The following is a 23,694-nucleotide window of genomic DNA, read 5'->3' on the forward strand; positions in this document are numbered from 1 at the left end:
TTTGAAGATACTGATGGACTGTGATTAGATTAATTTTTCCCTCAGATTATCTCTGACCCATATTTTTTCAGATTGATGAGCTGTCAGTTTGATGAGTTAAGTGTCAGATTGTCTGCTCTAACATACCCTTCCCATTTTATTAAGTCTGTTGCAGATTGCTTTTTGCTAAAAATGCAGGACACAGATTTTCAGTCATCATTTCATGATGTTGGTCAGTTTAAAAAGTATCTCCCCTCGCAAAAATTCAGGTTTCTCAGCTGGCTTGAGCTGCACTTCTCACTACCTTGTATGGCACAGCCCTGGAGTCTTTTAAATCTCAGGTTTAATGTGCGACTTTCATATTGTAAGCTGCTGTGTAGACTGCTCGGCTCAGTTGGTCAGACAAAGACACGAATCATTCTCTAACAGTGAGCTGTTGTTTGTGCTCCATCAAGCTGTCGTGTCCCTTATGTTGTCTGTTTTATGGTTATATTAACATGGTGCCATTTTCTGAAGCTTTCCTAATGTCCTGGAGAATTAATTTATTCAGGATTATTGGTGTAAATGGACCCGTCAGAGTCAGTAATAATTAAATGCAAGTGATGACCTGTCCAATATCATGTGCACAGGAGGGAAATTACCACGCAAGAGCTATTATGTAAGCATTTTGCAATACCCCTCTATTCTCAATTGTCCGGCCAGAATGTTCTGGCACCAGCGCCTCGCAACAAGTATGTGTTGAATACTTGATTATATTTCATCTCGATGTCATAAGCTTGAGAGTGCTAGTAAAACGTTAACATTGATGTTACTGAAAATTCAACATGCCTCAGGTAGTGTATGCTTAGAAATAAATCTGCGTTCATTCTCATCAATATCCTAAAGGAGCATGTCAAGGAGTTTTAAGGTCACCAAGCTGACTTCAAAGTTGAAAGGATTTAACAAGGCATGCAAATAGCCTTTCAGGTTTGATCACAGTATTTAATTAATGATTATTTGTCAATGATGAATCTGAGTCAATAGCAAAAACAAAAGTAACATAGACATCTTCTCATCCCCAACTTGTTAAATCCAGCAAAACATTTGTAGTTGAATCTCGAGAAAAACATCTAGAACTCACGCTTGTTTTGCCGTCTGCATCCAGTGTTGAAAATGACCTTGGGAGAAATTTTCCTGACATCGACATTTCCTAACATCAGCGCAAACCGCTTGTTAGACAGGATGCACTTAATGCTGCATTGTCAGTGCCTATTAAGTTGCTTTTTGCTTACCTGCAGCTACTTAATCAGTATCCCATTGCTTCATCTTCCAATATTGCTTGAAAGCAGGCTGCTAATTGTAACACCCTCCTACCTGTAGATGCACGGACACCCTTGGTGGCGCTAACCAAGTGGAATCATGGCTGCGATTGATTCTACAATCAGCCATTTCTCTTTCGAAGCTATGAAATGCCAAGTTAATCCTAACACCTTAACACCAGATGTTAAAATAAAAGGGATACATGCTTTGATGGAAAACTTTGAGCAGGCTGTGATTCTTTTTTTCCCTCCTCAGCTTCACTTTCACCCTATGAACTTATGATTGAAAGGCCTGAAGAAGATGATGTTTTCATCACTATCACAAATCGGCTTCCCTTCAGTTGTCGCTAACTAGCACAGCTGACTTGACAATTTGAGAGTGGTTTGTGGCGGGGCGTAATGTCAGACTGGGGATGAACGGGAGCTCTTGGTCAGAGGCTGTGGCCATTAAATCTTTAACTTCCACCACACTGACTCATGGGAGTGATCTCTGTGAGGGTTTGGTTGGAATTATGTTGATAGCTTGTGTTGCGCTAATGATATTTATGGTTGCATCTGAGATTAGATGAAAACAAGTCAAACATTGTTTTTTTGGGTAAGGCAGAGGCTTTAAGCTTAAATTTACATAAACAAATTACAGCACTAGTTGAAAATGCACCATTTGTGTATTGCACTGCATTGCCAGTGCTTTACATGCAACACCTTGCGACTAACAGAAGGATGTTAAATGCTTCTTTCCTGCAACCTCGTCAACCTCGTCTAGATAGTTTTCACAGGTTTGTGTTTACATTGTGTCTCATTGTCAAGTGGTCTTCACATCATGATGATGGCAAGGAGAAAAATGTGCTCGTTCTTCAACCCTGTGAGCAAACTGTTTGTTTAGCAAATGAGCAAACGCTGCAGGGTCCGGTGGTGCCTCAACCAAAACGTGCATGCATTTGTTTGTGTTCCCACAAAGATAGTCTTGTAACGTGCCGACCCATTTTTGTTTACGAGTGTTGTTGTCTTCAAATGAGCACACTCTTGTTACATCAGGATGATCATTATCTTAAGGAAATAGGAGGTTTCTTTGGACAAAACGTCTTTCGGGGAGGTTATGCTCTCACATATTGAGCAACTCAGGTGGTGTTTTAGGGTTGAATGCTCTGCTTATAAACTCCATGGTTATCAAGGGATGTTAGTCAAGATGATGATGCGTACAGCTTGTTCGGCTGGTTATTTTCATCATAAAAACAAAATGAAAGTGATGCTTTGAGGGTCTCAAAAGTCATTTTGCATGAAGCCAATTGACATGGTGGACACAAGCCTATCAAATCAGCTTTTATAGTGCTTGCTACATGATTAACTTTGAGATGTGTGGAAACATAGTTGTGATTTCCCGGTCTGTTCTTTATGATGCAGATGACTGTGTGCAGTCTTAACAGTTTATCCTGAGGTGTTTCGCTGGCATTCTTACAAAGATCGGATCGTTAAATGGGATACATTATAAGTAGTCCGCATTAAGGGCCAAAAGTAATATTAAGGGAGTATTAAATTAGATATAGGGTGAGAGAAAGAAATGAACTAAACAGAAAAGCTTTTCCTCCTCCTTCATCCACTGCTCTTCTTTTAATTTAACAGTATTGTGATAGTATAGTGACAGTGTTCCCCTTGCCTCACCTGAGTGGTTATCAGAGTTATAATTTGTACAGCGTGCACACTCATACACATACTGTGTATTCCACGCCTAGCAAGTTAGAACACGTCTCCAGATTTTTGGTTTCGTGAGAAAGCTCGCCTGGCTTTGTCACATGCAGAGAAGAATTAAAAAAAGCAGTGTGAAGCTTAACCTGCATTAGTGTTTATCTGTTTTTATTATCTGTGCTCACCTCTGTTTACAAAAGCTGATGATCTGCTGTTGTTTTTATGTTATTTTTTTATTTGATCAGAGATTTGCAGAGGCGATAACTAGAGTACAATAGAAAGTGGCCTTGTCTCGTCTTTTATGCTTTAAGGTAAACAATAAACTAAAAAAAGTTTCATTTTCTTTACATGGATGAACTGAACATGGATGAACTGATACAGCACAAAAAATGAATAAACAAACGCACAGAAAGTGATAGGGTTTACAGAAAGCAGCAACAGTGGTTGGCTTAAACAGAAGATCTGATGGGCTCCCAGTACCAAGACTATTCCCTGAGCAGCTACGATCTTTCATGACTTAATTTTAAAAGTTGCCAAGAGTCTGTATATCTTCCACAGCACTAGACTGTCAGGGCTCAGCCAGCTTTAACAGCTCTGATGTAATGACTCCCAGTGCTTGTTATAGCGGGTTTTATGACCCATGTGTCACTAACCAACTCCCTCACAGGCATCTTTTGATGCGGCATGGTTCAGCCAAGTCTCCATGGTGCTTTGTTACTTGGTAGCCATTGCACATCTCAATAAGCAATTCAGATTATTCAAACATGACGGGGATCAAATGGAGGCCCATTTGCTGAAGGCTTAAAGGATTCCTTAATGTAATGCAGGAAGATATTTGTGTGTTGCACTCATAAATTTGTGAAGATTTACTGTAGTGTCTCTCAGTGTGACCAAGGCATTCACATCCAGCCTAATGTTGTCTTTGTGCCTGCAAAATTCGAAAATACAATTTTTTTTTTTTTGGCCTTTGCAACCAAGTGAGTTGATTCTTCTGACTGCAATATTTAACTTTGACATTAAGTTGTCACTGTATCATGCAAAAGTGTACTTTGTCGTGCATGTTTACCTCTTTGTGGGACAGGTAAAGATGCTCTTAGACAAGAGTTTTGACTCACATTAGAGTCATTCAGCTACAGAAAAAAGGGTTATGTTACAGCAATTTTTCTTTTGCCATTTTTGAGACTCACTTAAAATATAAAAGTTAAGTTACAGTTGTTGGTTCAACTCTATAGTGATGTGTGATCAAGAACACCTTACAGAACAATACACCTCCTGGTATATTAACAAAAAAACACCATTTGAATAAAGTTCGGAAAAGTAAGATTTGCTTAATAATACCTCTCTCAGTAATTGAACATTAAAAGCTTTATAGCGTTATTAAAAATTACCAGTCACACTGAAAGGGTAATATTGCATCTTGTCCACTCTCTGTACATTACAGTGGTGTTTTGTGTGAGGTTGTGCTGGTTACGAAAGCATAATTTGTCCCTTTCTTGGTGAACTGCTCTTATTCGAAGGAGATTTTCCTTCTCATTAGGGGGTTGGCCTTCAATCCCGTAGTCCTCTGGAGCTTGGCCTCTCCCTCAGTCCCCTGGTCAGGAGAAGACCCTGTTTTTTGCTGGGAAACTGCTGAAGCATTTCCTCCCCTGCAGACAGTTTTCCTTCGCTGTGCCTTTAATTGGAGGAAATGAGGCAGCAGAAAAGGGGATGACGACAGCCTTTTAGGGGGTTTTCATGCAACCCTCATATCTTCTTGTTCACTCAAGTTCAAACAACTTCTGATGGACACGTGAATGTTAGAAAAGCTGCGACTCCTGTGATGGAAAGGATTAATCACTTGTTGATGTCCCCTGCTAAATTTATCTATTAAGTATTTATGTACCTGACAGGATCTGGAATTATGTTTTAAAGGCATAGCAAAGTAGATTTATTCATTAGAAATTTTAATGTTAAACTAAGCAAAAGGGAGTTGGTCTTTTGTTATTTTGTGCTCAGTCATTTCAGCTTTTGTGTTTTTGTGACACAGTGAGTAATTGTGACAGTGCAGCCCGCATGGTGGTCACACCTCTGCACCTACTATGGTCTGAGGTGTCACATCCATGTTGGCAAAATATGGCTGAATGTCATTTCTTCCTGAGACTGAAGTGCAGAGCATTACTGTTCATGCTGTATTTAACTTAGCTTTGCCAGTTCATTGCAGTTTATTGAGGATTTAATTGTCTCCACTGGGTCACATTTAGCTGATGAGTTTCTGGTAAGACATCATGCTGATAAAGGGATTAATTGCCGCACTGTTCCCTCTGTCTTTATCCAGCTCGGATGAGGGTTGGGGCACATTAACTCAGAAGTAAAAAATGGATGAGCCTGCCATCTGAAGGTGACAAATGTGGCCTCAGTGCTGCCCTGCCTAATTATGATAATATCCTACATCAAATAGTTGGAATTAAAGGGCTGTTTGATGTTCGGCTCAGTTGAAGTAGCAGCGATGTGTGTGTGATATTTTTGACTCTGAGGATCCAAGTGGCTGCCACGCTGGTGTGAATGGAAGCTTTTGGAGGTAAACATGTTGCGACATAAACCGCATGAGCCACTTTGCTGCAACAACATGGAGACATTGCTGTAGATACAGCAGGTTTGAACATTATCATTTGTCAACAAGTGGCAGCATGACATGCAGAAAGTGGCTGTTACTTTGCCTTCATGAACACACCAACGGGCTTTTACTGTGTCAGCTGCATGATTGTTTTGCTTAAGGCTTGGTCGGCATGCCCAGACACATATCCAATATTTGTCTTTTGTTGAGGATGTTAGGCACTGTTGATCACATGCCAACGTCATTGACGTTCAGGCCTGTCAATATTGATATGAAATAACTTAATCCAATTAACATGTCATTTGGTATTTGTGTGTGCATGATGCAAGACAAAATGTTAGTTAAAAATCACATTTTCAATTTCATACGAATTTGTCAGTGGGTTTATTTTAATGTTCAGTGTTACCAAGGTAAATTTAGTTGTTCCTATATGCTGAATAAATGAAGAATGAAACAATTTCCAGCACAATAAAGTAAGCGTAACCCTAGTGATTGTGGACAGTGAATGTCAATCAAAGAATTGCACACCATGATTTATTCAGAAATAACATCAGACAAGCATAATTGCTCATCAAGCACTTCCTGATCTGATCAAGGTCTAAGTCCGTGGTCAGTTGCATGGCAGCTCGATGGGGATTAAGCAGTGCAGACTCCCAAGTAGATAAGGTGATTATTGATAACACATTGGCTTATATTGTGTTTGGCCCCTGGCAGAGAAGACAGCGATTCTCTGCATGCATCCGGTCCGTGCCTGGTTTTCCTTGACACTGTCTGTCCTGTATCAGTCAGTGGGTAGAGCACAGCATTAACCATGTCAGCATCAGGGGTTTGATTCTCGTTGCCACCCCTCAGCTTCATAGTAGTGTTGTTTCTTTGGCTATATTAAGATTTGTACTAGCAGCTGTGATATTTGGTTGATTGAAGTGTATCACTATCAGTTTGAAGGCATGGAGCAGCATTGCCAGTCAAGACCCTTGTGGTCCTGCTGGGGTGGGCCAGGTTCAATATACCCTAGGGTCAGGCCCGCCCTCGTCAGAGCAGTCTTACTAATAACAGGAAGCATGGCCACTGCAGCAGATGCTAATGAGCAGCTGCCCAGAGCCTGAGACAGCCTGATTACAGCAGGAAGAGTGTAGTTAACATGCAGAAATGCTCTGAAACATCAGATGGGACTTAGCCATATGCTGCGAGGAAAGAGGAATATCACCGGTTAAAATGCTTCAGGGATACATGTTTGTGTGTGTTTGTGTGTGTGTGTATACACTTTTAATCACTCTGACTCTCATCAGCAGAAAGATGCCATTAATTATGCACAGTTTATTTATGCTTTTGATACCATCAGGATGCACTTTCCACCCCAGATTGATCTGATGCAGCACAACAGGCTCCATCATGTCCCAGGAGAGTGAGGTAAACTTGTGATAACAGCCAGCACTGCTGTAATATCATTATTGTTATTACAGCTGATTGCAGAGTCTCCGTGCTGAATCAGCAGCAGCTCTACTGGAGGACCGAGTTATAACTCTGATTATTTACGAGCAACACAGCCTGGTGCTCCTACCATGGTCACTAACACACTACAACAACACTAGACAGGCATGAAAGGAGTGCTGGCTTTTTTTTTTGTAAAGTGTGATGGTGCTCTGCTGCTCCTCCACATTGAGAGAGGGTCGTGACGCTGGTTGGGTTCACTGCAACACAGAATTAGTGTTGTTCTGCCTGCTAGGTTAACTTGCCATGTTGACTATTGCTGTACAAAAGTTTTTTTTTAATACTGTACGTTGAGGGCTTTTGCTATAATACCACTGTTACATTACATCCTTGTTACACCTGCTGGCCTTTTCTTTGCCTGGCCTTTTTCTGGGCTTGACATAAAAGGCAGAGATGGGGCCTGCATGCTGTCTTTTGACCCAGATATGTAGTGACTGCGTGATATATTCATGGTCACTGTAATTTAATGTGATGTTCAATAGACAGTGGGCTCGCAAGCTCTTTTCAATTTCATTTTCTTTTTTTTCCTTGATCATATTGATGAAAGCTCCTCGCAGTCTCAGTTGTCATTGGAAACGGCAGCTGGGAAACAAGGTCTTAATTTTAGGCTGGGCTTTGTATCAAAGCACGGTGCTTTTCAGGTCAGCATGTGTTTTCTATCAAAGAGCCAGACAGGTTACTGTAGTAACTGTTTGTTCCTCGGATTGTTCAATGTGCTCTTCTTCAGCTCCACCTTTTTATAATCATGTTGTTTGCATCAACATTAAAGCAAACATTTCATGTTGTGTTTTTTTATTTTCTTACAGGACACTTGGTAGTCAGTGGGATGTTAGAGCTCTGGAAGCAGGACTGACTGAAGGAGCATGGTGAAGCACCAACCCCTCCAGGTCTATGAGCGCCAGCTGTGTTTGTCATGTATCACTGGGATCTACGGTTGCCGCTGGAAACGCTATCAACGTTCCCATGATGACACCACAAAGGTGAGAGGGGGTGGAAGCCTCTTTTGTGGGTGAACTGCATCAATAAGGGTTGCTGTAAATCAGGCTGTCGGCTATTTAAAAAACACACACAATAACTTTTTTCCCCAGAACACAGTCACGTGTTGGTGCAAGATACAGAACATGTATATGGTGGTTACTACATGAAACACATCACCTGTGTGCCAGTCACTTATTATGACCTTACAGCATTATACTGCAAGTCTGAATCTTTAACGTCCTACAGATTTACTTAACATTTACACCCAGGAGATCATAGATAACATTTTTTCTTTTCTCACTTTAATCATATCACAAGATCATTGTAAGCGGTATACACGCTCATATTGTGCACATGTGCACACATGAGGTTGGCAGTGAATGAGATCTGATCATCTCATTCTCTGTGTAATTCATCTTGTCAAGGTCATTTTCAATAACTGTACAGTCCAGAGAGACTGATGTAGAATGATATCAATTTTCAGCTTGAAAAATGTGAATTTCTATTAGATTTAATTTGATGTCACTGTTTTTCACGCCGGTTTTCTACATCTGTCAGAGACCTAGCACCAAAAAAATCTGGTGTTCCTCCACTTGATTTTTAGCTGCTGAATTTAAAAGACATTATCATAGCTGTTACATTAATGTGAGTATTTTCACAGCTCTGAATAACAAGATGGCTGTGTAGGAGGTGGGATGTTATCACGTATTCTGTTACTGTACCAAGGGAAAAACCATATCACACCCATAGATCTGTCTGTGTTCATCATCCGTAGCAGTGTGCTCCTACACCGTATGGTCTCTAGATACCTTTGTCTCTCATCATTGATTTACAATGAACAATTATCTTTGAGCAAATATGTCCTTGCGGGCTTATCCTTCATTCAGTAACCTTGAGCTTTCCACATAGAGGTTCATTTGGTATCACAATACTCCACTGTTTCCAATAGTCTGTCATCTCCTTCACTCTGCACATTTTGTATGAGTTTAATCAGATTTTGTTATTCGTATTATCCTCCAAGTGTTGTTTTTTGTTTGTTTGTGGGTTTCTTATAGAGCCTGGCTATTGTTTAATGCATCTGAATAAGAGTCACATGTATTATAGTCTGGAAAGGCTACGAGTTAAATAAGTTTTAAACATTCAAATGTATGCTGGTAAGTGGTTACTCACACTCTTGATTATGCTGTTTTTCAAATCAATGTTTCATCACCGCATGCAGCTCCCAAACAAAGATTATTGCTGTGCTTTTTGTACTTTTATTATTATGCCCATAATACAGCCTACACAAGATGAGCAATTTATCCTGACCTTTTCCCTTTTATCTCCTCTACCCTGTATTAAGGAAGGACACACCGCTTATGTTGCTGCAACAAACTGAAACACACAGCACATTCCCATGTGTGCACTCACACGCGCTCAGACACTAGGCTGTATAATTTATTTATGTCCACATACCATAGGCTACTGTAGACAAGCAGGAACCCAGGATACAGACAATAGACTCATGCTACTCAGCACGCAGATGCCAAAGAAATTATGTAGTGTGAATTTAACCTGCATTAGGTGTGTAAACAAACAGATAAAAATAACACAAGCATGACTGGGTGGTTATATTTTAATAGCTCTTGGATCATATAAAAAGCATTGCAAAACTAAATAAAGACATATAGATTTTTTTCCCCTCCTGTTTGCAGGAAACTGGACACCGTGTAGCTCTGTTTCCTGTGGCAAGTGGCTGTCTTTCAGTCCAGCTGATAGCATAGTGCTGAGTCAGCATTCTGTGTTCACAGTGCTCATCCTTTGTTTTGACCGTGTGGTGGTGGATAGCACTAGTCTTGACCTCGGTGTAAGAAGCACACAGCTGGGAACATGCACTCTGCAGGCTGCAGTCAGTTTCCATTCAGTTGATTCAGGATGTGGATATTTTCCCCTCAACATTCCTTTAATGTGATTATATAGCGAGTGATTGAGCCATAATGATCCGTTCTACTACAATTGTAAATGTAGACAACTACTAAGGGTGCCTCTTTGCTGTCAATAGTTGTTAAGCATAGAGGAATAGATTTGTATACTCTGCTATTTATTTGTCTGTATTCATTTGAGTGAGCAGAGAGCTGTCATGTCCATCAAGGATGCTTCCTCGCATAGGTCAAGGTGATGTTATAAGACTGCATATTTAACGATCCCAGTAAACAAACTGTGACCAATCAAGGACAGGTATCAGCTACACGTAACTGGACCCGAGCGAATCACAGAAGCGTGAGAACTGAGAATCTCATGTTGAAACAACTGTAGACTCATTCATAATCTACAAGCGGATCATGGTATTTCTCCCCTTTTTCATCTTTGTCCACTGTAATGAGCCGTTCAGGCTGACTGGCTGGCCCAGTGCAGTTGTCTTTGTCTGTGTTCAAGGTGCTTTGTAGGAAGACAGCCCACGTCATGAAGTGCAAGGCGATCTGGCCTCTCAGTAATAATTGAAAGTATTTCCATTTAGCCAGTCTTTACCATTCAGTCACACAAAAGGCTTCAAAAATAGAAGCAAAGCTGCTCCGCCTGTATTTATCAGTGTTCTTGCCGTCTTCATTAGCCCTGGCCTGTGAAATAATGGACAAATAAGAGAACAGAATTACCCATGGCAAGCAGCTCTACTAATGGTGACTCCACTAAATGGCATATTGTTGTTTCATTTGCTTTGGAAAGCAACAGTTTCAAGAGAACATCAAATCAGCAGAATCAAAAAGTTGTTGTGATGTTGATAAGGGGTGTGAAAATACCAGAGGCCACAAGGTACGATATCATCGGGATGCAATACGATACAATGAGATTGCAAGTATTGCAATAACATATAATGCCCAAAGGAAAACTTTGTCAACATTTGTTTTATCTAATCAGATAAAGTTTTAAAAATAATGTCTCAATCATTTTATTCCAGCAAAATGTGTCTCGTGGACTGAAAAAGTAATGAATTTTATTATGCTAGTAAGCTGTAATTATTATAATAAGAATATCTATACTTGTAGTCCATGTATTGATACAATATTGACACACAAAATATCACAATACTATGCTGTATTGATTTCACCCACCCCTAATGTTGATCATGAAATTATTTTTTGCCTTTTTCTTGCATGCCTGTGAAATTTAGTCTCTGTATTATTTCAATTTTTGGACGGGTGACTCATTCATTTCTGAAGGACCTCAACATTTCAGCTCATTTTCCTTCATTCTGTGTGCCTGATCACATACTTGTCCACTTGTCCCTCTAGCAGGCAGACTGAAAGGTCATCAACTCCAATAAATCAGATGTGAGGTGACTTAATGATGAGGCTGAGGGCATGATGGATGATCTCTGATGTGTTTTAATGTGGTGAATGGCAATACTTCATATGGATTTTGGCTTGTCAGTTAGCCACTATACATGTGTTGTATGCATTTTAATCAATACGTAGTTGTTACCACGTTATTTGGTTTTGGCATCCTCTGAACGTTTCTTACTTTTGCGAACAGAGTGAGAGATCATGCTGTTTCAGTTGGTCTTAAAACACCTCTCCATAACTCCCATCTTCTCCAGGGCATCTGTCATCTTTGTTCTTCTGTAATTTTTTGAATTTTATCGGTATGAAATATGATAGTCACACAGGGCAAAGTCTACATTTGGTTTTGTTGTGCTTCGGGATATTTTAATCAATATTATTGATAGAAAACATTTATCTTTTTTTCACCAATGGCTTTCACGTGTTTACTTAAAGGTTTGCCTACTTTATTTGATGACACTAATTTGTAGGATGTGATTTAAATTCAAAGACGCTTCATCAAATGCTAAATTAATATGTTAATAACACCTTTTTATTTTTAACTGCATTGCTGTATGTACCTAACTAGAGCTGAAACAGCTAGTTGAGTAATTGTTAAGGCGATTCACTGAATAGTAACTGATAGCTATTTACCTGATTACTTGTTAGAGTCCAACTAGCATTACCTTTTGATAGCTTCTCTGTTGTGAGTGTAAAGTGATGGCATCTCAATATCTGTTAGTCAGACAAAACAAGAAGTTTGAAGACGTCAATTTGGGCTCTAGGAATTGGGATCAGGTTTTCACTATAAAAAATGAAAATGATCAGGAGATTAATCATAAAAGAAAGTTAGTTTCAGCCTTACACCTGCACTCTTACTGTAATGTAAATCAGTTAATAATGACTGTCTGATAATAAAAAGATTATATGGAAGCATCAATGTAAATGTGATAAATACACGTCGGGTGATCTGCTGTTTCCCCCACTTTGCCTGCAAAGATGCAGCCAGTCACTCAGCAGTACACACTCACATGTTCCACATAGTGAAACCAAGGCCCTGAAGGGTGAGAGAATAATTTGTAGATTTCAAAAATGTGGCAGAGGCTACAGTTTTATTGTTAAGAATAGGAGTAATTTTTTAGAAACTTTAAATTAGTGCCTCTAGTTTCAGGGCCGTCACCAAGGTGTATTGGCAGCCTTGCAAATGTAACACACTGCAGAAGAATCAAAGCAGCCGTCACTAAGGGACTAAAAGAAACTTGAGTCTAAAATACCCAGCTGTTAACGCCTAAGTGCTCTGATAACTTCTGCGGTTGCTGAACAACATATTTACTTTATCCGCTGTAATTAGAAAATCCCCAAGATACCTCCTGGTGTGTGACTGTTTAGCCTGTGATGAATACCGTGCATGACCTGTGCTTTGTGCTCTGCCTTAAGCATCCATTCAATGCAAAACATATACAATGTGAAATCGGTAGAATGATATTTCAATGACACAGAGTCTGTGGATGGAGGTCTCATCCTGAGTTCAGTTTAGAGCCAGAGTATTGATCTCACAAGAGGGGCTGACAAGAACCACAAATACTGGGACAAAAAAAAAGGTGATGCTCTCACAGTAGGGCCTCAGTCAGATTTATGGGGGTTTAAAAGGGAGAAGCTTTGCAGGGTCAGCCAGCCATGTCGCGCTTGTTCTGCTTATTGGCTGGAATGGTAGCATGATTTCCTGTTTTAGGAATTAAATATAAGAAAATGAATAACTTTTGCTGTCGACAGTGTGTAATTTTTTTCTATGCTAAAATGAGGAGGATAATTTCACTTTCATTGTTCAGTTATCAGGACCACAATCGCATGTTTGCACACACTTTTACATTGTATGCATGGCCGTGTTAGTATGGCTACATTATAAAGCAGTGCACACCCCTGTGTGAAATGCCAGGGACTTATCTGGATATGCTCAGGAATGTGACAAGGGACTGAGGTGTTAAATCCGGTGAAGATCGAGGCATGTGAGGCTGTGCCTGCGCCTCACTGGGAAAGAAGCATCGTCAGCGAAAGCGTAACTATGAAAGCAACTTTATCATTTTTTCCTGCTTTGTGTGAGCTGAAAAATGTCTCTCTGTCAGTCTTCAGGTTTATCCACAACATGTATGGGTTTGTTTGTATCTGTCTGTATTTATCTTTGGCTGCAAATTGATTCAGGACTATCCCACAGCATATTTTCTCTCCACAGTGTTGGCATGTTAGATGGCAGCACACTGAGTCAGGCTGTCAGAACTAATTGAATGCATCATTTCATTGTGTGTTGTTGGCTATCGGAACACTGTATATGGGATTTGGATGCATATTACATAGTATCTATAGCTGAACAATTAAAATAGATAATGATACTGATGTACTCTCTAAGCTTAGTGCTACTACAGACAGCATCTCTCAGTAAATTGCTTATACAGTAGCTGCTGTTTGTCTTCCCTCTGACTATTCTTGTCATATAGCCAATATGTACTGTAGCCCACATAGACTGAGTTTGCAATTTCCAGAGTTACATCACAGCCAGAAGCACATAATCATCCGAGCACAAAAAGTGTTCAGAAAGTTGTCCTGTGCTATCGCTGTAGAGAACTTCCAGTGTGTCACTGTACATGGTGACGCGCTGTACATGTACAAGGACAGTTTCTTCATGTAGTTCTTTTTTCCCCTGTTGGCTAGTATGTACAGTATCTCTACAAAAAATGTTCTGGTGTGCAGTTATTAATAATCCACATGCTTGTCTGTGTGATTCATAAGCTCTTGGGCTATCTTCTCTCTGTGTACATGCTGTTAAGGGGGTCAGAGTTAAGCACAGAAAGCTACTGGGGCTTCACTGTTGGTAGGAAAGTTTGCATAAATTTCCACACATACATGGCAATTCCCAACTTGATTTGTGAATCTGCAGAATGACTAGTTTTTGTGTATGAATGTATACATTGCATCCAGGATCTGCATTTGCTCCGAGGTTGACTTGCAAATCAGATCATCAATCAAAACAAGTATATTAATTGCCATTTGCTTTGTTTAAATAACTATACAGCATGTGTATTTGTTTTCTTATGTGTATCTGAGTAAGTAAGCAAGTGTGTGTTTGCTCGACTGCACAGGTTTTTCATGCATGGGCAGTCGCTGAGCATGAATATTGACCATCCTATGGGTATGACACTATATTGTAGCCTAAATCCTGTTTGACATACAGTATTGAAGCATTCTTAGAGGGATAAGAGAGAGCACATGGTCAGTCAGTCATGTTGGTATTATCATTAGCAGATGCTCCTACAGGGAAAAGAAGGGCAGATAAATATCAGAGAAATCTCTGTAACCGTCAGGCTAAAGAATCACTGACTGGGTTTGTCCCAGAGGACCACATTAAAAGTGCCAAAAAGTCTACACAAATATTAAGTATTTAGAGGTAAGATTATTACATATCTCCGTACTCTAATCTACTATAACTACAGTAAATAGTCATGGTAAACTCCACCCTCCTGGCACCACAATCATTCACCACACGCCAAGGAGGATACTTCCCACAAACTACCATCAGGGCTGGAAAATTCTGGTCACAATATAGTTTTAGTTTAGCTAGATTTACTAAAATTAGTTACTCAAATGACCTGATGCTGAGCTATTTAAGACAGATCTTGCACATGTGGAAAGCAGCTGAGCACAGTAACGTTTGTGTGCTACAGGCTTTAAAATAAAGAGAAAATACATTTGTGGAGCTGTGATCTCGCAACATAGCTAGTGTGATGGTGTCAATTCAACAAGAAAATATGTTATATAATAAGAAGGCCTCCCAGAATTACAGGAGACATGAACGCAAAAAGGTAAAATTGCATTGGCTGTTATTGCAAAGCTGCTCGCTTGTCCTGGACTGCAATGGTTCTGAACCACAGCACCTGTGAAGGGATTTTAAATGCACCCCCTTTTAATATTCTACAACATTCTTTGCTACGTGTCTTTTAATAATTCTGAGCAAAGCCCAAAGTTGTCTGCTCTCTCTCTCTCTCTCTCTCTCTCGCCACACCTGCTTTTCTCAGATGTTAAATCACTGATGCAATTTCCTCTGACGCAGCAGTGAGTCAGCGATAATATATCAGTTTCATACTATTTTTAGTGATTTTAGCAGGCCTTCTCTGTAATTTCACCAGGGCAACACTCTATTTGGCTCACAAACACCTAAAAAGGGCAGTGGATCCATATCAGATATAATCCTAAGAGTTGTATGTTCATAGCATTTATGCAGAGGCTCCAGTGACTTAAGTGCAAGCATATTCTTTTTTAGGTTTTAAAATGAGTGTTTACATACTGCAGTGATTTTCTCCTTGATCTATTTGATCCCTTTGTTATTAGCAGTGGGGTTTGTTCTCTAAGGCCTATTCTACGGCTTTCATCCTTTTAATATCTCTGGTTTAAAAATCAAATTTGTTCACTATTTTAGAAATATATTTAATCTTACCCCTTGCAGCTGTCTGTAGAACATTACTTCGAGTAGCTACAGAGAGAGTCCTTGGTAGTTTCTGAAAGACATTCCAGTATTTTTTAAATTACGTTTTAATTACAGCACACCACATCATTTGATCTGAATGACAGCTAATTCAATAGATTGGACGTTTCACAAGGAGAACTTGTCCTCTTTGTCCTTTATGATTTCTCCAAGGGGCGAACAGCATAACACCAGTCAGAATAATTATCAGAACAAAGCACGGATGGCTGTTAGTGTACACTACTCTTTAAACACTCCCAAGTGATTGTTGCGTTCTGATAGACTTCTGTTGCCGCACTGTCAGTCCGTGCCATGGGGTGTTGTGCCTGGATAAAATGCCAGCCATGCAGAATGGTAATGTGATGTCACCAGGGCAGGCCAAGTACTGTCAGGCTGGACGAGCTCTGCTGCTGAGTTAGCTAGCAAACAGGAAGAGAACATCAGAGCTAACGAGATCAGTTATTCTTCAATGCAGGATTGTTTTGTTACAGTTTGTGCAGGAATTCAAGTCAAATTTAAAAGACACAAAAGGAGGACTGTATGTTAAACATACTACATACATACTATAAAGAGCTAATAAACTGCACTGCATGCTGGTTGACACACAAGATCTCCTCCCCTTGTCCCAGCTGATTCAGAACAAAGATAAACGGTGATGGTTGCAGTATCATTTGGATGCAGTTTTTATTGTGTGCATGAAAGTAATCGGAGAGATTGGCATAAATTCACACTGCTTTAAGAGATATATAATTGCTTCATTTAAGCCAATATAGCAGTGTGAGTTATGGTAGATAATAAAATCCCATTTAGCATCAGCTCTCAGAAATGACGTTGGGATTCAGTTTATTAGGTGATCCAATTAATTTAAGAGACCTTCAGTGTGGGTAACATATTCACCACACCATCGCAGCTCTCACAGGGTCCCGTCCATCATAATCTAGAGAGGAGGAGGAGGAGGAAGGGAGTGAAGGGGGGATGAAAGGGGGTGGTGAACAATGTCCTCTCTCAGCAGCAAGGTCAGATCTCCCAGGTGTTTTCAGGTAATCGTTAAGGACCATGGGAACCAGGGTTGCTGCTTTCTCATCACTGAGCTGCCTCTCACAGAGGCCATGGTAACCTATTTGTTACTGGAATTGATTTGCTGTGCTCTTTGTCAGAAGACATATCCGAATGTAGGTACAAGTGTGAAGGTTAAACATTGTTTTTTTGTAGTGGGTGTTTTATAATAAAGCTGAAAAACACTTGAAGGGTCAAACAGTACTTGCTTTATTTGCTTTAGAAAAAGAAGTGTTTTTCTGGGAAGACTGCTTTTACTTTTTAGTGCCATTTTCCTCCTGTAAAGACAGACATGTGCATCCAAACCTATCTGGTGCCCTTGTTATATGATGTAAGCGGGGCTTCTTACATAATAAAGTTTTTTCCTTACATGTTTTTTTCTTGCACGTCTGAGATGTACTTCAGAAGTCATGTCCAAATATGAGAGGGGATTGAATTAGATATCCCTCGGGCTTGTTTCCCTTTTTTGTACAGCTGATCTCTGTAATGCCATAAAACCATGCCCAAAAATTGAATAATAAATCTTCATACCATTGTGATTTCCACATTAAGTCTGACCTCAGGTCTGAATGTTGATGTGTGGGAAAGCTCTTAAAACAAACTTGAGGTCAAAACTTGACCTTCACATTCTGCACTGTTTGAAATAATTCCAGGTTGTATCATGTTTCAAAACTTCCTTACTTAACGTTAGCGAGCATTTTGATTTTGTCCAAATGAAAAAACAAAGGGAAAAACACCGGGGATGAGAGCAGATACAAGCAGGTCAGGCAGGCTGTCTTACCTGTGTGTCGCATCAGCTGGTCGCAGCGATAATAATCTGATCCTCTGCACACACAACAATGGTGTATGCAAGTTGGTATGCCAAGGTTGCTGAGCTTAGTGTCTTTATCTTGACACCACAGTGCACACAATGCACATATACATGATATTTTTCAAAGGATGGCAACTAACAAATATAGATTGGCCTTGTGTTTTTATTTTCTCCATTTATTTCATTCTATAAAATGCCCATCATTGAGTTCCTGGAGCTCAAAGTAGTGTCTCAAAGTGGCTTGTTTTGTCTGATCACCAGTCCAAACTCCAAAGATACTCAATTTAAAGTGACAGAGAAAAGACAAAATGAGCAAATCTTCACATTTGAGGAGCTGGAACCACCAGATAAATTAAATACATCTTTACTGTTCATGCAAATGTATTCATGTATTTGGCCGAAATCTCTAGCCCTCCTAAGGACTTGCTACAGTAGACACTTGACCTCTATAATTGTCACAATACAGTCGACCTTTTGATGTGATGTGACCTTTTTCCCCGGAGGGAGATCAGATTTTTTTTTTTTTTTGCAGTTTGTCCAGATTACAAAGAACTCAAGTCACTGAGCAAGCCTAACTACTGTCTAACAATGTGATTAAAATGTGTGTAGTTTTCTCACGCCCTATCACCTCATGTGATCACTGGTGTCAGATGAGTCAACGTCCTATTACTCTTTAACCTACGGTCTTAATCCATTCACCACTGTGTGTGTTACCCAATCAACACCATTTAAATTCCACTATGGCTGCTCAGTTCCTACAGGTGCACCAAGTTATCTTTAATTAAGAGCAACTTTCTGTGCTTTATCAAAAGATCATAAGGTTCCTGCCTGAGTCACAGCAAAAATTAGCTTTGTTTAAAGTACGCTGACAGAGACAGATGAACATGCCTGCTTGCACATATCCTCCTGAGAATGGCCTCAAGGTGTGTTTCTGTCTGTGTGTATCTTAAGATGTAGCCAATTTAATATTTGCCATAATACAAAAGTGCGCGGCAGATGAGGACAGTAATTAGTTGGCTTGCCTGTGAAGTTATTAAAAGTCATTCCTTGATGATGAGCAAAGTGTATAAGGGAATACTCCCTGCAGAGGTCAGCAGCCAGTTTGATTCTATGTGCTCCGCGTAGGTAAGTTTGTAGAAAGTGTACTTCTAATGAGCTCTGCTCTGAGGACCATCTGGAAAAGCGGAAGTCGAAGTGGTTGTCAAAATAATCATCCATACAAAATCATCCCACGTAAATTTGTCATAACGGCTTTGTGCTCACAACAGTATAATTCAATAATTATATATTATTCATTTGTTTTGGCAGCATTCAGAGCTGTTCTGCATTAAATGGACTTAAGCCATGTTTCTTTTGTCAATGCTAATTAAATTATAATTAAACATAGTGGGTCGACAGAAATAATTAACTGTATTTATGCGTGTGTGTGTGTGTGTGTGTATGTGTGTATGTGTGTATGTGTGTGTGTGTGTGTGTGTGTGTGTGTGTGTGTGTGTGCGCGCGCGCAGTGGGAGCTGCTGTGGTCCCTCATCCTCCTCTTCACCTTCTGTCTGCTGCTGGTCTGGTTCTACTTCTGGTGGGAGGCGCATAACGACTACAATGAGTTCAACTGGTGAGTACGTAGTCAGATTGAGAGCTCCTGTGTGCCTGTCAGGTCGAGCTGAAGGCACACCTGTCACCATATTGTTTCAGCTATCCATGCTCGCCTGTTTGTTGATTTCCTAATCGTCAGTGCAATCTGTCCTCTGCCTTAATCTGAGTGGAGACCACCCAGCCCCCCCACAGATTACACCATTACATAATGGGGATGGCTCACCCAACATTTCCTATACTGTAGATGACTCACCCCCGCGCCACTTTTACATGACGACAAGGTTATGTGACTAAAAATATTGTAATCTACCAAAGTAGGACTAATTTCAAACTTGTAAGGAGCATTCATCTGTTTTCACTTGCATGTTTTAAGCAAAACCTCACCTAAGATTTTCCTTTTAAGCGCATAATTCTTACAAAGAGTGCTGCCGAAATTCAAATTTAGATACTTGATTGCCAGTCTACAAGGTGAAAGTACAAACAAATAATTGAAACACCCTTCAGAGCATTGATGGACAGTTTCATCATCCCTCTAGATGTCAATGAAACAGCTCTTTTAAGACATTTTTTCTCCAAAGTATGTTTAATTTAACAGTAAAATCTGATGTTGATTGTAGTTTTTTGTTCTGCATGTTCTTGTACATGCTGTAATTCACTGCTGTTGTGTCCTATAATGTCACATACCCAGGTCTTTCTCTCCAACTACCTTTCCCTTCCCCCTCTCCACCTGCTCCCAGTAACCTCTACAATGTCACCTTTTCCTCTTGTTATCGTCTGTTGCTACTTCCTCTTCTCACAGTCCTTTCCCAATACAGTTTTTCTGTGATATCCCAGCCCCATTTTCCTCTCCTTTATCCCTTTTACATTTACAGCCTTTTTCTCAACAGCTTTTCCTCCCTGTATACACTATTCCTCACCCTGACCCTTTTTTATCAGCAATCTGACCAGTGTTTATTTATCTCTGGATGTCAGTTGTGGCATACAAACATTCGCCATTCCTGTTTAATAGGAAATGTACAAATTTCCTGCATTTTCCTTCCTTCCTTCCTTTTTGGCTTCCACAGATAATCACTCAGATGACATTCCTGCCCTCATGTGCTCCAGTGATTTAGCAACAGGGAGTGTCCGAGTCCATCTGCAGTATAAATTTATTCACAAAGGGCTAGGAGCAGCAGCACTAAGTGACCCTGCTGTGGCTCTGTGCCACTGGAATTACTGATAAGGCTTTGAAAGTAATTAGTGCTGTGGGCCCTGGCTGTCATGTCAGAACACACATGTGCACATGCATACACTTGTCTTTGCTCTGCAGACGAGAAGCTATTGATACACCCAGTGTCATTCTTTTGAGCAATACAGCTCAGAGCGACATCGATATATTAGTATATTTGTGTGTATGTGTCTGTAGAACTATGTTTGGCTGCATCTATCTATAAAAAGAAAATATGACAAGCAGTAAACGCAGCAACAAAGATAACCAGCCTGCGCTTGTTTCCCTACCGAAGCTCTGAGACAGAAACCAGCAGTCAGTAATTTACTGCCCAAACATTAATAAAACAATCGCATAATCTCTTTGGTCTGAATTCCCCCTGCAGCCCAACAATTGTGTCTGTGGTCACTGAGGCTGCCGTCTTTGCTGTATCTTTATTGCAACAATAAAGCATTAAGCTTGAGGGTGCTTGATTTGTATCTGCATGCAAAGCAAAGATCTTTGGAGACAGCAACAGTCTAGTCACTCACAAGGCTTGTATCTTTTTTTTTGTGTGTGTGTCCTTGTTTTTCAACTCTCCACTTACCTGCCCTGCAGATCTGTTGTGAACTGATAATGCCACAGGCCCTTAAACTCATATTACCCTGCTATTTATCTGTGAGAGAAAGCCTTCAAATAACTCCAGGCTGTCATTGTCAATATGACATATGTGTCATCATTTACATTATTGTGAGTCAACTTAAGCTTTGTTTATACCAGCGGGTGACACAGTGGCGCTGGCTTCTTTAGATGTCACATGAGCTACGAGCATGCTCAACATGTTGTTCGTTGCAATGTGCTCCAAAACACCAGGCAGCATAGAAACAAAAATTCTGTGCATAAGCAAGAAGTCAGCGAGTAATAACAAAAGATCATTGCATTGGAAGAACACTGCCTGGCAACTGTAGTAAACACCAACGTAGGGCAAAACATTGCGTGTGTGTGCTGTAATATTTACTGTCACTTACCTCCAAGTCAAAATTATTGTAAACCTAACTCTAAGCTAAGCTCTCATATTCTTTCACACCCTGCTGCAAAAAGTCTCTGCTTTCCTCAGTCTGATGGGCTGTTTTTTTCCCAAAATTCAAGGCCACTGACTGTCCTTGTGGTCTCTAAATGAGGAGTCGTAAAGATGTGTGTGCAGGTGAACGTGCTCGGCCAGTCTGCCCTCAAAGGCGTCCATGTTTAACTGAAAAGCACAGCTCACGATTAGGCACCCAGTTACAAAATTCAGTGCACGATCAAGCTACACAACAACCTTGGGAGCCTTCGTTCGTGAAGTAAAAGAAGTGATAACACAATTTTTTAGTGCGCCGGCACACTACAGCAAGCATAAACCCAGCTTTACAAGGCATGGTTGGTTCAAAGAAAGTAAAAATGACAAGAAACTCACACAAATAGACTCAGCTCTCCCAGGCCTTCACACCTGTTGATGATGATTAAGTAAAGGTGAGCTCTCTGTATGAGTAGTGTTGTTCACTCCCTTGTTCCTGCAGGTTCCTCTACAACCGCTCTGGGGAGTGGAGTGATGGCACTGTTCCCATCCTGGCCACCACCGCTGCTGGCTTCACCTACATTGCATTTTTAATGGTCAGTCCTACATCAAATATTCACTGTGGAGTTGTTTAACATGTTGTGTTTTTCTTTGTGCCTTAGTCTTGATTTAGCAGCTTTTGAATTGTTTTCCATGTCGCCAGACATGGTAACCGCCGGTCACGTGGTGATGTTGTGCAAGTTGAGATCTGTGCAGCAGTGAACTTGTTTTTGAAACTTGTACTCTTTTGTGTGCATTTCTCTTTTCAGGTTTTAGCACTTTGCCACATTGCACTTGGGCAACAGTTGAATTTGCACTGGCTCCATAAGGTAATGTGCCAAGTATGTGCGTGTGTGTGTGTGGTGGGGGTGTTTACACACTAATCTGTTGGCTTTGTGTCTGCATGTGTGCTCATTCATTGCCGATCAGCTGAACTTTTCCTGAACTTATAGTTTGGATCGCATTGTCCCAGGAGGGTTGTGAAAGCCCAGTAAATGACCTGGTCTAAATTGCTATCAGCAAATCAAACACAACCTCCAAACACTGTGTGGGGTGTGAAAGGGCTATTTGGGGTTATTCAGTGTTGTGTGTGTGTGTGTGTCTGTGTGCTGTCAGTCCAAAGTGACAGCCTCCCTGATTTTCTGTATCTCCCCCTCTCTGTCTACACAGATAGGAGTGACTGCTGCTCTGCTCACCACCATTGTTGGGGTGATATCTGTCAATCAAACATGGGGGCAAGAGTGGGATGTCATACCCATCTCCCTGCAGGTCAGCACAAACACTGAGACACAGGAAAAACCCCAAAGCCACTTTTGATGGCTTGATGTCAGGTTTGAGTACTAAACTAAGTGTTGCGATACACAGAGTGGAGGCAGTCTTATTTTTACATAACCTAGAGTTTGACCATTGGCTTTTGGGCACTGGATAAAATAATTTAGCTAAATTTTTCTTTTTTGGACAAGGAAGTTTATTAAGAAACTCTGCACTTGTTTGCGCTACAGGTGTAAATCACAACTTTCATTATGATACAATATTAATTGGATAATGTTACAATATTTGCTGATATCACAAAGTCTGTCACGATACGATTTTAATCCTGTTCAGTTCACGTTCCTGCGATGAGAGGCTGCCTGTCACTAGGCCACTAGTACTGTACTCAAAAATGACGATATGTATAATGTTTCTACATTGCATCAATAATATTGAATCACTGATCACTGAATCGATATTTCAATTCAGATCGATATATAGTCGCACCCTTAGTATGAGCCTGGTATCAACCTGATATCCATAGACCAGTATCTATAGTACATTTTTTTTCTTCTCTTACAAAAAGCATACTGTGTGTATAATTTACAAGCATGTCATGAATTATGAATGTGATTAAAGTTCCATTTTTGGCATTGCTTTACAGAGAAAAAGTGTAATGATTTTAACTGCACATACTGCGGTGACACAACACTGAAGCCACATTTATCCTCCTAACACTTCACAGCTAAACGACGTCCAAGGAGTTGTGAGAAGCTTATAATTAGTGTGTCCCTGTGAGGTTATTGCACCACTATGAATGTGTGATTGAAGTGGACCCGCAATTCCACTGAAACTGATGCCATTCAAATTGAG

The 23,694-nt window shown here is 40.3% G+C and overlaps 1 protein-coding gene across 4 annotated transcripts in view; it reads left to right on the forward strand.

Annotated features, from left to right (window-relative positions):
* Window positions 1-23,694, forward strand: part of gdpd5b (glycerophosphodiester phosphodiesterase domain containing 5b) — a 49,993-nt gene that overhangs the window by 11,552 nt on the left and 14,747 nt on the right. For all 4 annotated transcript variants that reach the window (XR_004501857.2, XR_004501858.2, XM_033630990.2 and 1 more), the window contains exons 2-6: window positions 7,851-8,024; window positions 19,207-19,310; window positions 22,034-22,127; window positions 22,341-22,400; window positions 22,741-22,839. Coding sequence is in view for 2 of the 4 variants with exons in the window: in XM_033630990.2 (XP_033486881.1) it covers window positions 7,908-8,024; window positions 19,207-19,310; window positions 22,034-22,127; window positions 22,341-22,400; window positions 22,741-22,839 (474 nt within the window). In the remaining 2 variants the exon portion in view is untranslated. The remainder of the gene's footprint in view (window positions 1-7,850; window positions 8,025-19,206; window positions 19,311-22,033; window positions 22,128-22,340; window positions 22,401-22,740; window positions 22,840-23,694) is intronic.

Source organism: Epinephelus lanceolatus, chromosome 4, assembly GCF_041903045.1.
Source record: "Epinephelus lanceolatus isolate andai-2023 chromosome 4, ASM4190304v1, whole genome shotgun sequence".
Classification (NCBI taxonomy): domain Eukaryota; kingdom Metazoa; phylum Chordata; class Actinopteri; order Perciformes; family Serranidae; genus Epinephelus; species Epinephelus lanceolatus.